Source organism: Humulus lupulus, chromosome 1 (assembly GCF_963169125.1).
Source record: "Humulus lupulus chromosome 1, drHumLupu1.1, whole genome shotgun sequence".
Taxonomy (NCBI): Eukaryota; Viridiplantae; Streptophyta; class Magnoliopsida; order Rosales; family Cannabaceae; genus Humulus; species Humulus lupulus.
In genome coordinates, this window is record NC_084793.1 from 12,337,032 (window position 1) to 12,351,612 (window position 14,581).

At 32.1% G+C, this 14,581-nt stretch overlaps 2 protein-coding genes across 5 annotated transcripts; both read left to right on the forward strand.

Moving 5' to 3' along the window:
- The first annotated feature begins 2,930 nt into the window (after positions 1-2,930).
- On the forward strand, positions 2,931-5,739 carry LOC133785654 (uncharacterized). Its single transcript, XM_062224876.1, has 8 exons — positions 2,931-3,134; positions 3,568-3,713; positions 3,842-3,937; positions 4,143-4,230; positions 4,329-4,413; positions 4,507-4,570; positions 4,656-4,745; positions 5,450-5,739. The coding sequence occupies exons 2-8, from the start codon at positions 3,603-3,605 to the stop codon at positions 5,513-5,515; spliced, it is 600 nt and encodes a 199-aa protein (XP_062080860.1). The 5' UTR covers positions 2,931-3,134; positions 3,568-3,602; the 3' UTR covers positions 5,516-5,739.
- A 933-nt stretch (positions 5,740-6,672) lies between these two features.
- LOC133785620 (glutathione reductase, chloroplastic) lies at positions 6,673-11,105 on the forward strand. 4 transcript variants are annotated; one of them, XM_062224845.1, is made up of 11 exons: positions 6,673-7,075; positions 7,459-7,684; positions 7,788-8,066; positions 8,171-8,347; positions 8,545-8,598; positions 8,800-8,948; positions 9,198-9,261; positions 9,332-9,502; positions 9,602-9,739; positions 10,069-10,153; positions 10,499-11,105. In XM_062224845.1, exons 1-10 carry the CDS (start codon positions 6,711-6,713, stop codon positions 10,108-10,110), a joined length of 1,665 nt encoding a protein of 554 aa, XP_062080829.1. In that variant the 5' UTR covers positions 6,673-6,710; the 3' UTR covers positions 10,111-10,153; positions 10,499-11,105. The 4 variants fall into 4 exon arrangements, with proteins under 4 accessions (XP_062080829.1, XP_062080825.1, XP_062080832.1 ...); XM_062224841.1 differs by having other exon boundaries at positions 10,510-11,105; XM_062224848.1 differs by having other exon boundaries at positions 10,610-11,105.
- The last annotated feature ends 3,476 nt before the right edge of the window (positions 11,106-14,581 follow it).

Sequence of the window (14,581 nt, forward strand, 5' to 3'; positions counted from 1 at the left end):
TGAGCAGTTTATTTACTTAATGAAATGTACCATTTCCTTTTACTGGTTTTCACCTTAACCTGATAATAACACTTAGATCACGTTTTTAACCAAAGGACTCGGGTAGCGAGTCAAATTTCCGGTTCACTGTTCACTGTAACTGTTCTGGGGTAACTAGGGCGTTACAAAAGTACTTCCACGAAGCACAAAGTATTTCTTGTTCTCACAGAGTACAAAGTACTTCCTGTTCTTACAGAGCACAAAGCAGACTACCAAGCGCTAACCAAAGGGATTTGGTCGCGTAGCCGCATTCCTCAACCTCTGTTCGTACAGGGCAAGTTATTTCACCTCTGTTCGCACAAGGAAAACCATTACACGATAACAAGAGGATCATGTTTGTTCAACATACAACATCCACGCTAACAGAGTTAGGAAAGGAGTACAGAGTTGTCATTTATCAAAATATAACTGTATTTATGTCGTAATGTATTATTTGCGAGCCAAATCCGATAACTTAAGCCCATGATCTAATTGTAACCCTAAACTCCTCACTATAAATAAGAGGAGATGAGATAGAAACAGGGGGAGGCAATTCAGAATGTTGAATGACCATTCTTGTATAAACAGTCCTTATTAGGGCTGTGCAAAAAATTTTACAACCCGTCCAACCCGAATAAACCGCCCAAACCAACCCGAAAAAACCGCCAAAAAATGCAACCCGAATAAACCGACCAAAATTTAAACCGCCCAATTGTTACATTGGGCGGGTTGAAAATAATTATCAACCCGCCCAATTAAGAATTTATTATTTTTAATGTATTCAAATAAATATATAAATTAATTAAGTTTTGTTTTAATTTTTTTACTATAAATTTAAAATATTGTTTTAAGCTTAAAAATATAAATTTCACACTATTAGTACTATTATTTAAAAGAAAAAAATTACAAAAATGTTTAAAAAAAAAATACCACTTTTGCTTGGGCGGGTTGACCCGACCAACCCGCAAAAAAAAAATACAATTTTGGTTTGGGAGGGTTAACCCGACCAACCCACCCAAATTATTGGACGGGTTAAATTTTTTTTTTCTTAATTGGGCAAATTACAGGTCACTTTTGCTAACCTGATTATGACATTGGACGGGTAAAAATGCCTTGTAACCCGACCAACCCGCCCAATGCTCAGCCCTAGTCCTTATGTAATGTAAAGCGAAGGAGGACTATATAACAACCGGCGATGCAGGTTCGCCGGAAACTATGGTTCTTCAAGCTTAAATATTAATAAAGTGACTAAGTGGATGTAGGTCATCTTTTTAGGGCCAAACCACTATAAAATATAGTGCTATTTATTATATCTCTATTCTTGAATCCATGCTCTTATGTTCTCAAGTTGATGAAAAACGGTGTTAACAATTAGAAACTAAAAATAATTGATGCATGTATACTAATGTCTACACCATGACTTTTTCTATTCTTATTTTATTTATATTATTAATTTCTTTTTAAATATTATTGTATTTTATATATATGTCATGTAGCCATGTACATATATATATATATATCTATGTCAAAGTTGTGTTTAGATGTGATATGTAGAGATTATTAATATAAATATTTATATATACTATATGACTATAATTCATTCTATCATATATATATCTCTTCTATATAATAAGTGTGTAGATAACGAAAATTCTTGGTTTTAACGGTTTTTTACGTTTTTAATGTTAACTTTAACGGAATATTCTTATATTTAACAGAATATTATTGTATTTAACGATAGTTTGTAAACACTTAAACTTAAATAAAATAAAATAAATAATTAAAAAAATTAAAATAAGATATTGTTGAGATACTTTACAATGATAATTATTTAAAAATAATAAATAATTAAACAAATTAATATAGGATATTTTTTAGATATTTTACAGTGATATATATTTTAAAATAATAAATAATTAAACAAATTAAAATATGATATTTTTGAGATATTTTACAATAATAGTTATTTAAAAATAATAAAATCGTACGTTTTATAACTTAAATAAAATTTAATTAAACTTAAACTCACTTATTAAAATAATATCATATTAAACATATAATATAATCTATTGTATTGTTTTTTTTAAAAAAAAAAAACTAGCAAGAAACTTAAATTTAAAATCCACGTATAATATTTAATATTACATTAAACATATAATATATAATCTTTTGTTGTTACTCCCAAATTCAAAATCTAGAACAAACATAACCTTAAACAAAAATAAATAAATTATTTAATTAAAATAGAATATCTATTTCAAAATTTATATGACATTGATATAAATTTAATAAAAATAATTAATAAATTCTATAAATAAAACTAAGCAAACGTGCATATTGCACGTTGATTGTATCTAGTATATTTGAAAAGAGTGAACCAATTTTTATTAAAATTATAGACAATGTTTATAACTTTAAAACTAAGAAAACGTGCATTGCACGTTGCTTCTACCTAGTATATGTTGAGCATACTGATGCCTACGCAACTAATTTTATTAAAAATAAATTTATTAGAAATTATGTATTATTATGCTATTTATAGTTTAAATTTTGGTATTTTTTTCTTTTTTAGTTTAAATTATTTAGTAGTTATTTTAGTTTAATATACTTTTTAAGATAATTTTTTTAACTATATAACACTTGTAGACTTTTGCCCTCCTAATTTTTTTGCTTAACAAAAATATGTCCGAACTATAACTATTGTAGATTTTTACCCATTCCGTCCAAAATAGTAACGGTTTATTGACGTGATAATTAAAAAATATATTTAAAAATAATTTTTTATTAATTAATTGATTTTAAATTATAAAAAATAAAAAATTAATAAAACTTGTTTTTAAATTTATTTAGAATTGTTAAATTATTGTTTTTATTTTTATTTATTTTGGTAGAAATTTTAGAAAGCCCCTCCAAAACCCCCAAATTAATTCAGTCTTCCTCTTTCACTCTCCCCTCAAATCAAAGAAAGAAAAAAACCTAGCAATGGGCATCGACAGTGCGAGGACAGGGCTGGTGCAACGACGGTCGTTCAACAGCTGAAGTTTCTTTCTTTCTTTTTTTTTTCCCTCCATTTCTCTCTTTCTTTTGCTCTGTTCCAGTCGGTTCGTCGCTATCAGGTAGGTATCTTATGTTATGTTAGCCGCTCTTTGTTTCTCATTTCTATACATGTTTCTATTAGAAATTATTGGACTGTATTGTAGTACTGAGCTTGGATTCTTGTAAGTGAAAAAAAAAAATCATGCCTAACATAACAGCATACACTTCACTGTATGAAAAAAGTTAATTCTTGGTAGTTGGTTGAGTTGATTTCCCAAAGAAATGATGAGATTTTCTGTTTGTTCCCAAATTATCTATTAATTCACAATTTCATGGCTTTTAAAAAGTATATGTTTGCTTCCAAGATTGTGAAATTTTGCTTAACTTGTTTTTGAAAATAATATGTATATAATCATATAAAGTTTTAACACCCATCCTACATAATTTGTACCCTTTGGTGATATGTAGTTTTTTAATATGTATTTATTGTTTTTTTTTGTTCATGAAAAACAGGAGTATATCTAGAATTGATTATAGTCTGAAACCAAATGTTCTACCTTAGCCGAATTGAGCACACCTTGCGTGTGCCCCCTGACATTTTGAGACGACCTTTAGCTGAAGCCATTAAGGTGGAGCTTGAGAAGCTTTTTTTAGACAAGGTTTGTAGTGCATTCTTTTCACGATTTAAGGAAAACCCTTTGTTTCTATTCCATTTTTTTGTATTTACATTAGTTCAGGTTGAATATATAATTTTTAAAAGCACCAATGGTTGTTTCATTTAATGAAGGTTGTTTCAAACTTGGGGCTTTGTATTTCTGTCTATGATATTAGATCCATTGAAGGTGGTTTTATCTTTCCTTCTGAAGGTGCTGCAACTTATACGGTATGCTTCAACACTTGCATCTCTTCTTCATGTTTGTTTCATACCTTGAACTTATAGGTTGCTTACTTGCCTTGTAGAGTAGCTTGCTAGCTCTTATGTCCACATTGTTTTATCATGGTCAACTGATGACTGGTTTTATTCCTGTTATATAGGACACTTTTTTGTCACAAGGCAATTTGATCACCATTATTTCATAATCTGGCAGGTGGTGTTCACCTTGATTATGTTTCGTCCCTTTGTTGGAGAGATTATTGGCGCAAAACTAAAGGAATCCGATGCTAATGGTTTACGCCGTATGTCTTGTAGATGCTTCTATTTGTTGCTTTGCTGGATAATTCATTTATATTATGTGTCTGTGCTAATGTTGAATTTATATTTTGGTAATTGGTAGTTTCTCTTGGCTTTTTTGATGACATTTATGTACCTGTCAATTTATTGCCTCAGCCATCACGCCATGAGCCTGATCCAAGAAAGAGGTATTAGTCAAGGCATTTTTTCTCATTTCTTTCTTTACCAAGTAATTGGATTCAAGTCTTCATGATTCAATTTACACCTCTTGAGGATTGCAGAGACAGAGTGACATGGATATGGGACTATAATGGAGAAGATTTCATTATTGATTGGCAGGATGAGGTTCGTATTCTTGTACTTTGGTTTGATTAGGTATTGCAATTGTGCCAAGAGTCTAATAGGGGCTTTTTTCTTATCTGGGTGGCAGATAAGGTTCCAAGTTCGGAGCGTAAATTATCCTCCGGTTCCAATTGAACAGCTGAATGAGTCAAAGCCATTTGCCCCTATGGTGATTACTGTAAGTTCATCCACGAATTACCATTTGCTTTGGTATCACTTTGAGCTATATCACATAATACCTTGTCTTTTTCAATGACTCAAGATAATAAAGCAGATTAGCTAACAGTTACAGTGTTCTCCCTTTAAGTTTTCTTTTTCCCTCAATTGTGGAAAACCAGGAAGTGTGTTATAGTGAATTGCATAGATTGTCCCAAAATTTGTGTTTTAGAACATGTCCAATGCAGTGCTAAATCTTTGTGGCAATGTTAATAAAAAAAAATTCTCCTCCAATAATATTTGTACTAATTTTGGCACAAAGTAGATGCTAATATTTGTACTAATTTTGGCACAAAGTTTAGCATAGTGTCAAATTTGGCACAACAATAAATGTTCATTAAAGTTGACTAATTAATTAATTTTTATATATATATATGTATATATCTATTTAGAACTCAATTCTAATTAAATTTATTGTACATTTATTGAATATTATTGATTTTTTATATATTTTACACCTAAATAGAATTGCATATAGCATATGCATTGAAGCATAGTGCTAAATATTTCATCAAATATATCATTTAGTCATTTTTTTGTTTCCAATTTGACATTGATATTGACACACATTAAGAATGGTATTGTGTTGAATTTTGTACATGAAAGATTCAAAGGAGCTTCACCAATTTGAAGCGTCTAATATTTTGTTTCCTGATTGATTTGCAGGGGTCACTGGATTTTGATGGTTCAGGCCCTATTTCATGGTGGACTGATGCAGAACAAGTTGAGTAGTAAAAAAGAAGAAAGCTTTAGATAGGTAGGAAATTTTTGTATCAGTTAAGCTTGTAGCTTTTTCTGTCCTATAAAGATAGAAGAGAAACCTCTGAAGTTCAAAGTAAAGAACAAAGAAGAATGATTTACTGTCGTTTGCTGGAAAAAGTGATTGTATTTGTACTGTGATAACAAGAACATTCCATTTGACTCAAATTGTAAATTGACAGTAGTTTTGAAGCTCATTCATCTTTTTTTTTTTTAAAGTATAATTTATCAAATTTAAATGCTCATGCAGAATATATATTCTTTAGCTTTTCTTTTGTGTCTCCTCTCCTCCATGAATTGTTATCTATTCTTCCTTTTAAACAAAATTGGGTTGTAAAAAACTAACTCAAATTCGTCCAATTAAGAAAAAAAGAAGTTTAACCCGTCTAATGTTTTAGGCGGATTGGTCGGATTAATCAGCTCAAACTAATCTTATGTTTTTTTATTAAAAAAATGTTCAAATAATTAGATTCAACAAACTAAAAATATAGTATATATCTTCTAAACTTAGACATTGAAATTTTAAAACATTATTATAAATTTATTATTAAAAATTTAAAAATAATATTTAATATTGCATATAATATATATAATAATATCCTTAATATATGTATGTATAAATGAAAAAAAAAAGCTCTTAATCTGTTTATTCAGGTTATTTGGGTGGGTTGGTATAATTGTCAAACTGTCCCATGTAATAATCGGACAGTTTGAATTTTTATCGGGTTATTTATGTCACATTTTTTTTTTATAGTTTTTTCAGTTTGATTTTTGTAGTTTATTCGGATTTGGCAGATTGCAAAAACTTTTGCACAATCCTAACTTTTACTTTACAAAAAATGTGAAAATTAATCAAATTGTTATCATGATCAAAATAAATAAATGGGAAGGAGAATCAAATTTTGGTTTTCTTTTAGTACAGTTTGGAAGTGTAACCCTTAATAAGGGTAAGCCCATGTGTAATAATATGAAAAGGCGGCTCTAAAGTATAGATTAGATTAGAATCTAATTCTTCAATAAACATTGAATATATCTCCACCGTTGATAACAAACGGGACCCAATACAGATGTACGGTCATGATATAATCTCTCTCCACAGCATAATGTATAATATCTTTCTCGTTTCAGTGAGTTGAGCTCATTGCAGAAGAAACCCTCCTCACCAGAAATGGCGTCCTCATTCACTACGCCAAAGCTCACCACTTCCACAACTCTCTTCTTCTCTAAGAACCTCACGCTTTCTCTCTCTAGCCCCTTTCTATCGCTTCCCTTAAATCTAACTTCCGTCGCTCGCGCCCGCTCCATCTCTCTCAACCACCACCGGCGGCGGTGCAGTTTCGTTACCGCTTCCGCTGAGTCCGAGAACGGCGCTGAAATCGGCCGCAAATTCGATTTTGATCTCTTCACTATCGGCGCTGGCAGCGGTGGAGTCCGGGCTTCCCGCTTTGCCGCCAATTTCGGTGCCTCTGTCGCCGTATGCGAGCTCCCATTCGCAACTATCTCCTCCGATACCGCTGGCGGCGTCGGTGGCACGTAAGTTTTTAGAGAATTTAATATATTTATTTATTTTTCCTGCAAATGTGTGTATTTTGTTTTATGCCTTCATTCATTTTGCATTGAAACATAATTGCCTTTTCAAATATTTGGTGTTTTTGGTTACGGATGTTGGGAGAAATATGGGTGCTTGCGGATGTGTGATATAAATATATATGTATATATATCACATGGTTATTGGGAAATGAGTATCTTTTTTCGGTTACTGTGTTAAAAAAGGAATTGAGTATATTAGCTATGATATTACAACGGAAATGAGTTTGGTGGAATCAATTATGTTGGGTTCATGAACAAGAAGGAATGAGTTTGATGGTTTTCACGTTGTGGTTATCTATTGTTGGGATTAAATGTAATCTTTTCAGGTGTGTGCTTCGTGGATGTGTGCCCAAGAAACTACTTGTGTATGCTTCAAAGTATTCTCATGAATTTGAAGAGAGTCATGGTTTTGGTTGGTCATACGACAATGAACCAAAGCATGACTGGAGCACCTTGATGGCTAACAAGAATGCCGAGTTGCATCGTCTCACTGGCATTTACAAGAATGTTTTGAAGAATTCTGGTGTCACTTTGATTGAAGGTCGTGGAAAGGTGGGATAAAGCATCCTGCTCAGGTGTTTCTGATTAGTTGTGAATTTGCAGTGTTAGGTTTTTCATTTTTTTTCATAAACATAATTTTGTTTCAATGACACAGATAGTGGATCCTCACACGGTTGATGTCGATGGGAAAATATATTCTGCCAAAAATATACTAATTTCAGTTGGAGGGCGACCCTTCATTCCTGAAATTCCTGGCAGTGAATACGTAATTGATTCAGATGCTGCCCTTGATTTGCCATCTAAGCCCGAGAAGATAGCAATTGTTGGCGGAGGATACATTGCCTTGGAGTTTGCTGGCATCTTCAATGGGTTGAATAGTGAGGTTCATGTCTTTATACGTCAGAAGAAAGTTCTGAGGGGATTTGATGAAGAGGTGGGTGATCCATGAATGAATGTAACTCCTTTATTATATTATAAAGTTGAAGGTGGGATATATTTTATATCTTGATAGTGAAATTTGTTACTCTGATCCTGTAGGTCAGAGATTTCCTTGGAGAACAAATGTCTGTTAGAGGAATTGAGTTCCACACGGAGGAGTCTCCCCAAGCTATCACTAAATCTGCTGATGGTACATTGTCTTTAAAAACCAGCAAAGGAACAATTGACGGCTTCTCACATGTTATGTTTGCAACTGGACGCAGGCCTAATACTAAGGTTTGGATTTTCTTTATTTTACTTGGATTCTCTGGAGGCATCTCCAGGTTCATGAAACTGTACATGTTAATAATGTTCATTGAGGCACGTGTGCAAGTTGCATTCCTGAAGCTACTAGTCCCTGAAGTATTTAAATCTCTCTTTTACTGTTAATCTGTTATGGGATGCAAGAAATTTGAACATTCATTGCATTGCAGAATTTAGGACTGGAGGCTGTAGGGGTAAATATGAACAAAAATGGAGCAATAGAGGTATTTTTCTTGACTTATTTATGTTTCTTAAAGTCTCTTTGTGTATCGTGTTTGATACACTTTTTTTGTTGGTAAAATTAACTAGAATTGAAGCAAAAGAGATAGTTATACTTGTTCATAAATATTTTGATTGATTTTCTATTCATATTTTATATGTTGTGTATCCAGTATAAATACCCTTCTCCTTCATTGTTTCCTTAGGTTGATGAATACTCTCGTACCTCAGTCCCTTCCATTTGGGCAGTTGGAGATGTTACAGACCGTATAAATCTCACTCCAGTTGCTTTGATGGAGGGAGGTGCCTTAGCAAAAACACTATTTCAGAATGAACCAACAAAACCTGATTACAGGTGCTCTATTTTGTGATTTATCGTTTTATAATATGGTCGATGCCTTTTAAGATATGTTGCAAGTATAGTATGTCACCGAAGAGTGAGTTTGTAAGATATGTTGTAATTTTTTATTTATACAATTATCAGCTCATTCCTTGCCATCCATTGTTTGTTATAAAATTTTACACATGCTCTAAATTTTTGTTGTATACTAGTTTTATTTGTGTGTATTTGGAATTTGAAATCTGATTTTTTTTTTTTGTATAGGGCTGTTCCTTCTGCTGTGTTTTCGCAACCACCGATTGGACAAGTTGGTCTTACTGAAGAACAGGTGCGACAATCATTTGGCACACTACGTCTTGAATTGGCTTTTTGTTTAAAATTTGCAAGTATTTGTGCAGGCTGTAGAACAGTACGGCGATGTTGACATTTTCACAGCAAACTTCCGGCCCTTAAAGGCTACTTTATCTGGGCTCCCTAATCGAGTCTTCATGAAACTTATAGTCTGTGCTAAAACAAACAAAGTTCTGGGGTTGCATATGTGTGGAGATGATTCACCTGAAATTGTGCAGGTTAATAGTGGTTTCTTTTCATTAGATCTCATTTTTCCTTTTCCTTTAGGAATATTACAAATTATGCACATATGGTTGTGAAATATTTGGAAATTCCAGGGATTCGCAATTGCTGTCAAAGCTGGCTTGACCAAAGCTGATTTCGATGCCACGGTGGGTGTTCACCCAACAGCTTCAGAAGAGTTTGTGACAATGAGGACTCCTGCACGGAAGATTCGAAAAAGTCCTCCATCTGAGGTTCATCCATGACACATCTTACTCTCTTCTTGTTTTATGGTTTTGCATCACCAACGTTGTTTACTTTAACAAATAAATATTAGATTCATGCTACTTTCTGCCTATTGCAATGCTTCAATTTGTAAATTTGCTCCAACCATAAGTTGAGATGTGTGTTTTCATTGAATTTTTTGTAAGCTGAATCTGGATTTGTCATCTTGTGTTTAATTCTCAGAATTTTTAAGGCTTCCAAATCCATGTCTAATTTTAAAACTTGAATATTTATATTTGAGCCTGGATTTGTCATCTTGTATACACACATACACATATTTTAAACTAAATTTGTACAGGGAAAGACGGATTCTGAGGCTAAAGCTGCAGCAGGAGTATAGACAATGCTCGTGCTGTAACCAATCTGGTGACTGCTCGATAAAGGTGTGAATATCCAGATTGTTAAGATGACTTTTGAAAACTTATTTTTTCCTTCATTAGGCCCCCCATGTTCCTGTCATTTGTTTCTTAAGCACTAGTTTATCTGACATTGACAAAGTGCATGTAATCCGGTCTTAAGAGTATTAACACAAAATAGTTGTCCTTCTTAATAATACGCTTATTGCCAATCGATGATTCCTTTCCCTGTCAATTGAGGCTAAATTTTGATAATCTTAGCTTAAATTAAAAGGCTTTATTTCCTTTAGTAAAATATTAACATAATAGTGAATAAGACATTTTCCTATAGCAAGTCATGCTTCTTTTTCAAATCACTAATCAAACGAACAGAACTTAAACAGGTCTCCATTTATCGAAATCACTGATAAAGGTCCAAGTGAGTTATGTTACTGGTCACCCAGAATGTAATTTGACAAGCAGTGCACTATGTTGTCTGATTAGAATTGTCAGAAAGCTTAGAGAGAATGCTGGCGTGGCTTTGGGGCAGTGGATACAGGGATGGAATTCTTGAGGAGCAACAATTGTTCTACACCATTTATATATATTGTTTTTGCTTATTTTCCCTACTTTCTGGTATTGCAGTGAGGCTGAGATATGGATTCCAATCAATAATCAGCCTTTCCAGCCTTCAATAATCAATTCTTGCTGTGGTTGTTTTCATAAATCAATTTTTCCCTTTTGTACAATATAACAGATGTTGAGCTTGAGACCAAACCAAACCAAATTGAGTGTACAAAGGTATGAGATTCTTCACTAATCTAGTATATTGGAATGGGAAAATATTTGGTACAAGGCCTTGTTACAATTGTGTTTTATTGCTTTTCTGTTTTTCCTTTTGTTGAACTTCGGTGCATGTAATTTTTTTTTCATCAATTTTGTTAATAACTAAAGCAAAAAATTGTAGCATGGAATATACGGAAAAGTACTCTTATGAGAAGTTGGAACGAACGTTATTTCATTCTTTCAGATTTATGAACGACATCATTAAGTAGGTAGTTTATTCTGTAGTTTATTGTCCTATAGCTCGTGGAAAATTGCACTTTTAAAGTAAGTTTCTATGTTGTTTAAAATTGTACTGATGGCAACTTTCGATATGGTAAACTAAATTGGTATGTTAGCAAAAATATTTATTTGTAATTGTATGACACAAGTCCTTCCATGGACTCTTTGTGATTGAACTCGTGGTCAAGGCTTCTCAAATCAAAGTCAGACCTACAAGCGAGTTAAAACTTAGTCAGAAAAAAGAGATGACTCTCAATCTAGATTTTGACACTACCAAGTGTCCAAATGGAATGGTAATTCATGTTTTCGAATTATGTTAATGTCAAGTTGAGATTCATGTCGTAATTATTGACTACTAATTTATATATATATATTTATATATAGAGGAAAATTCTTCAATAGTGCTTCACTTTAAACCCAACCGGTGGGGTTTTTAGTGTTTTTCGATCCGTGAATAGTTTTCGGTGTGATTTTTTTTATGACTGTGTATATTGTAGTTATTTAGAGTATCCTGCAAATTTTGCAGAAAATTCCGAATAGTTTATAGTATCGAAAACTAAGTTTAAATATGTTTTCCATGCGCATAAAAAAAATTGCCACGTGTGCAACATGTTTGAACTTAGTTTTCAGTACTGTAAACTATTAGGAATTTTATGAAAATTTGCAGATGCTCTAAATAGTTACAATATACACGGTCATACAAAAAAATCGCGCCAAAAACTGTCTACGGGTCGAGAACACTGAAAGCCCCACCGGTAGGGCTTAAAGTGAAGCTTTTGTAGAAGAATCCTATTTATATATATATGGACCAAATAGATGTACTTTTATAGATCACAATATTAGCATCAATATAAGTATTTTGTTTCCTTTTACCCCGTCAAATAATATTACTTTTTTTTTCTGTGATTTTTATAATAGTCATAAGGTATTCTACTTTCCTTGGCAGTTCCTAGGTGCTTTTTTCTTTCTTGAGCTTGGTGGGCAAATTAGGTTATACCTCCAACTCCAACATCCTAGTTTTACAACATTCCCATTTCTTACTTACCTCGTAATAAATCTAACCTGAAAAGTTAAAAGGTATGAGAATCAATATACATAAACAACAAATTACAAGTTGATGAGTTAATACCCCATTAACAGAAGTTAATTAGTAAAAAACAAATGATAAAATGTTTTCATAAAGATGAAAACAAAGCCTACAAAGTACATCAGTTGGAAAAACGAAAATCCAAAATAGTATATATACATTTTATTTTCACAGCTATTCACTAATAACCGCAAAAAAAAAAAAAATTACTCGTAATATCATATTTTGCAATATAACAAAAATTATGTGGCTCTATCTAAAAATTAATTGATGATTAGTAGAGTTACTAATGTTCTTATTAATGACTCAACATTTTTATACTTTTTCCATGTATGACACCATATTCCAATATTCTCCCTTGAAGATGGTGACGATTTTTTGCTCGTCAATCTTGAATCATCTGATCACAAATGATATTTTTCAGCTCGTTTATTTTTTTTGGATGTCAAGTATCTTTTTTTGCACTATGCGGATCTCATGCGGATTAGCTCACTATTTGGATCTCAAGCATTTTTTAAAGTTAGTTCACTCTTTAGATACATGCTAGGGAATTGGCTCATGATACTATTATTGGACTCCATCTAAAAACCAATTTGGGAGCATGATACCATGACAAGAATCATGAGGCTCCATCTAAAAACTAATTTGTAGAGTTACTCATGTTCTTATTAATGACTCAACATTTTTACATTTATTCCATATGAGACACCATACTCCAATAGTTGGAATTGAATTTTTTTTTTTATATATCTTTTATACGCCTATTATTAATTTATAGAAAGAATCAAAATGCTCTATTGAAAGAAAATGGGATTTGCAAAAACATATTCGATTTTTAATTAAAATTTCAAGTTATTATTTCAAACAACATGCATGATAAAGTCAAAGTATACATATGATCATAAATAGCTTTTACACCATAGGTCATCAATGACAAAATACAAACTATAAATATAGAAAATTAGATAAAGCATTCAATAGTGTGGGTGTGGGTTACATATATGATTCCCATTATTATTTCTACTGACAAATAAAAAGATTACTATTATATAACGATGAAACTTTTTATTGATTTCGATGGAGAGGTGCAACTACGTACTCCAGTTTCACCTAGAATCTCCTGCATGCATGGTGTCGTGGTAAGACATGGCGGCGGTGGCGGTGGTGGTGGCGGTGGCGGGTTAGTGGCGGCCGGCAAAGTTCCTCTGGTTGACGGTTGAAGCAACAAGAGCTTTATTAGGCTTAACAATGTCAATTTGTGGGTTGGGTGAAGGAGGTTTGTTATGACCTCTCATCAGCGATTCCATAATGAGCAAATTATTATAATTATTATTATTATTGGCTTCCAAGAGTAGTCTACCACCTTCGTATGAGTGCATGTTCATCACACATACCACTATTGTAGCCACCAAAAAAGTACTCTCAAATAACTTCATCTTCTTAATAAGGAATTAATTAATAATAATATTGTGAAGGCTATTATATATACATACATATATATATATATGTATGTATTAGCTCAAATCAATCAAAGAGGGGATGGAACAACAAAATTAAGCAAATTGTTGTAAAATGATAATATAAGATTATTAGGATGGATAGCTTGCTGGCTAGGGAGGTAAAGTGGTGTATTTATATGTAAAATTTTTGCATGAATTTAATTTCTATGGAAGAGGAACATATCATACTATGGAAGTGGGTTTTGACTTTTGACTCACGTGGGAAGACATATCTATATAAAAATTATAAAATATAGAATTGGTATGAAACGAGTTACCCTTTTATATTTCATCCCATTTCTTAATTACTTTACTTAATTATGACAAATATTAGCACACATGTATGGACTTTGGTTACAATAAGAACTTTTAATTTAAACGAAAATTAATATGTCCAAATATCAGATACAAATTTCAAGAAATTTTTATGTGGTTGAAATGAATATATAAAATTAGATTGCATTTATTATAACTTTATACGTACTATAAACCACCACATATACACCACATAAAAGTATATCTAATAGCATCATTCTAAAATTAAACCAGCCAACTCCTGTATATAGCTAATTTAATCAACCTCGTAGTTTCTTCATGTCATTTATAATTTATCTGCTAAAAATAAAAATGAAGAAATCATGCTAAGGCTTGGTTTTTTTTATAAAAAAAAAACGTTGGTTAAAAAAATCAGATTTTGATGAGTAATATATATACAAGGATTTCATGTTATTACCTTATCGATACTAGCTTGTTGCCAGCTGCTTATGCAATTACATTAATCTGGTAAAGAGTTTATACTAATTTTGGTTTTTGTATTTTAGCATG

Bases quoted from the DNA above. Each gene is read 5' to 3' on its own strand.
- LOC133785654 (XM_062224876.1), top strand. From the start codon at position 3,603: ATGTTCTACCTTAGCCGAATTGAGCACACCTTGCGTGTGCCCCCTGAC. The intron at 3,714-3,841 runs GTTTGTAGTGCA...CATTTAATGAAG, and splicing joins AGAAGCTTTTTTTAGACAAG to GTTGTTTCAAACTTGGGGCT. The intron at 4,746-5,449 runs GTAAGTTCATCC...ATTGATTTGCAG, and splicing joins TTGCCCCTATGGTGATTACT to GGGTCACTGGATTTTGATGG.
- LOC133785620 (XM_062224845.1), top strand. From the start codon at position 6,711: ATGGCGTCCTCATTCACTACGCCAAAGCTCACCACTTCCACAACTCTC. The intron at 8,348-8,544 runs GTTTGGATTTTC...ATTGCATTGCAG, and splicing joins GACGCAGGCCTAATACTAAG to AATTTAGGACTGGAGGCTGT. The intron at 8,949-9,197 runs GTGCTCTATTTT...TTTTTTGTATAG, and splicing joins CCAACAAAACCTGATTACAG to GGCTGTTCCTTCTGCTGTGT.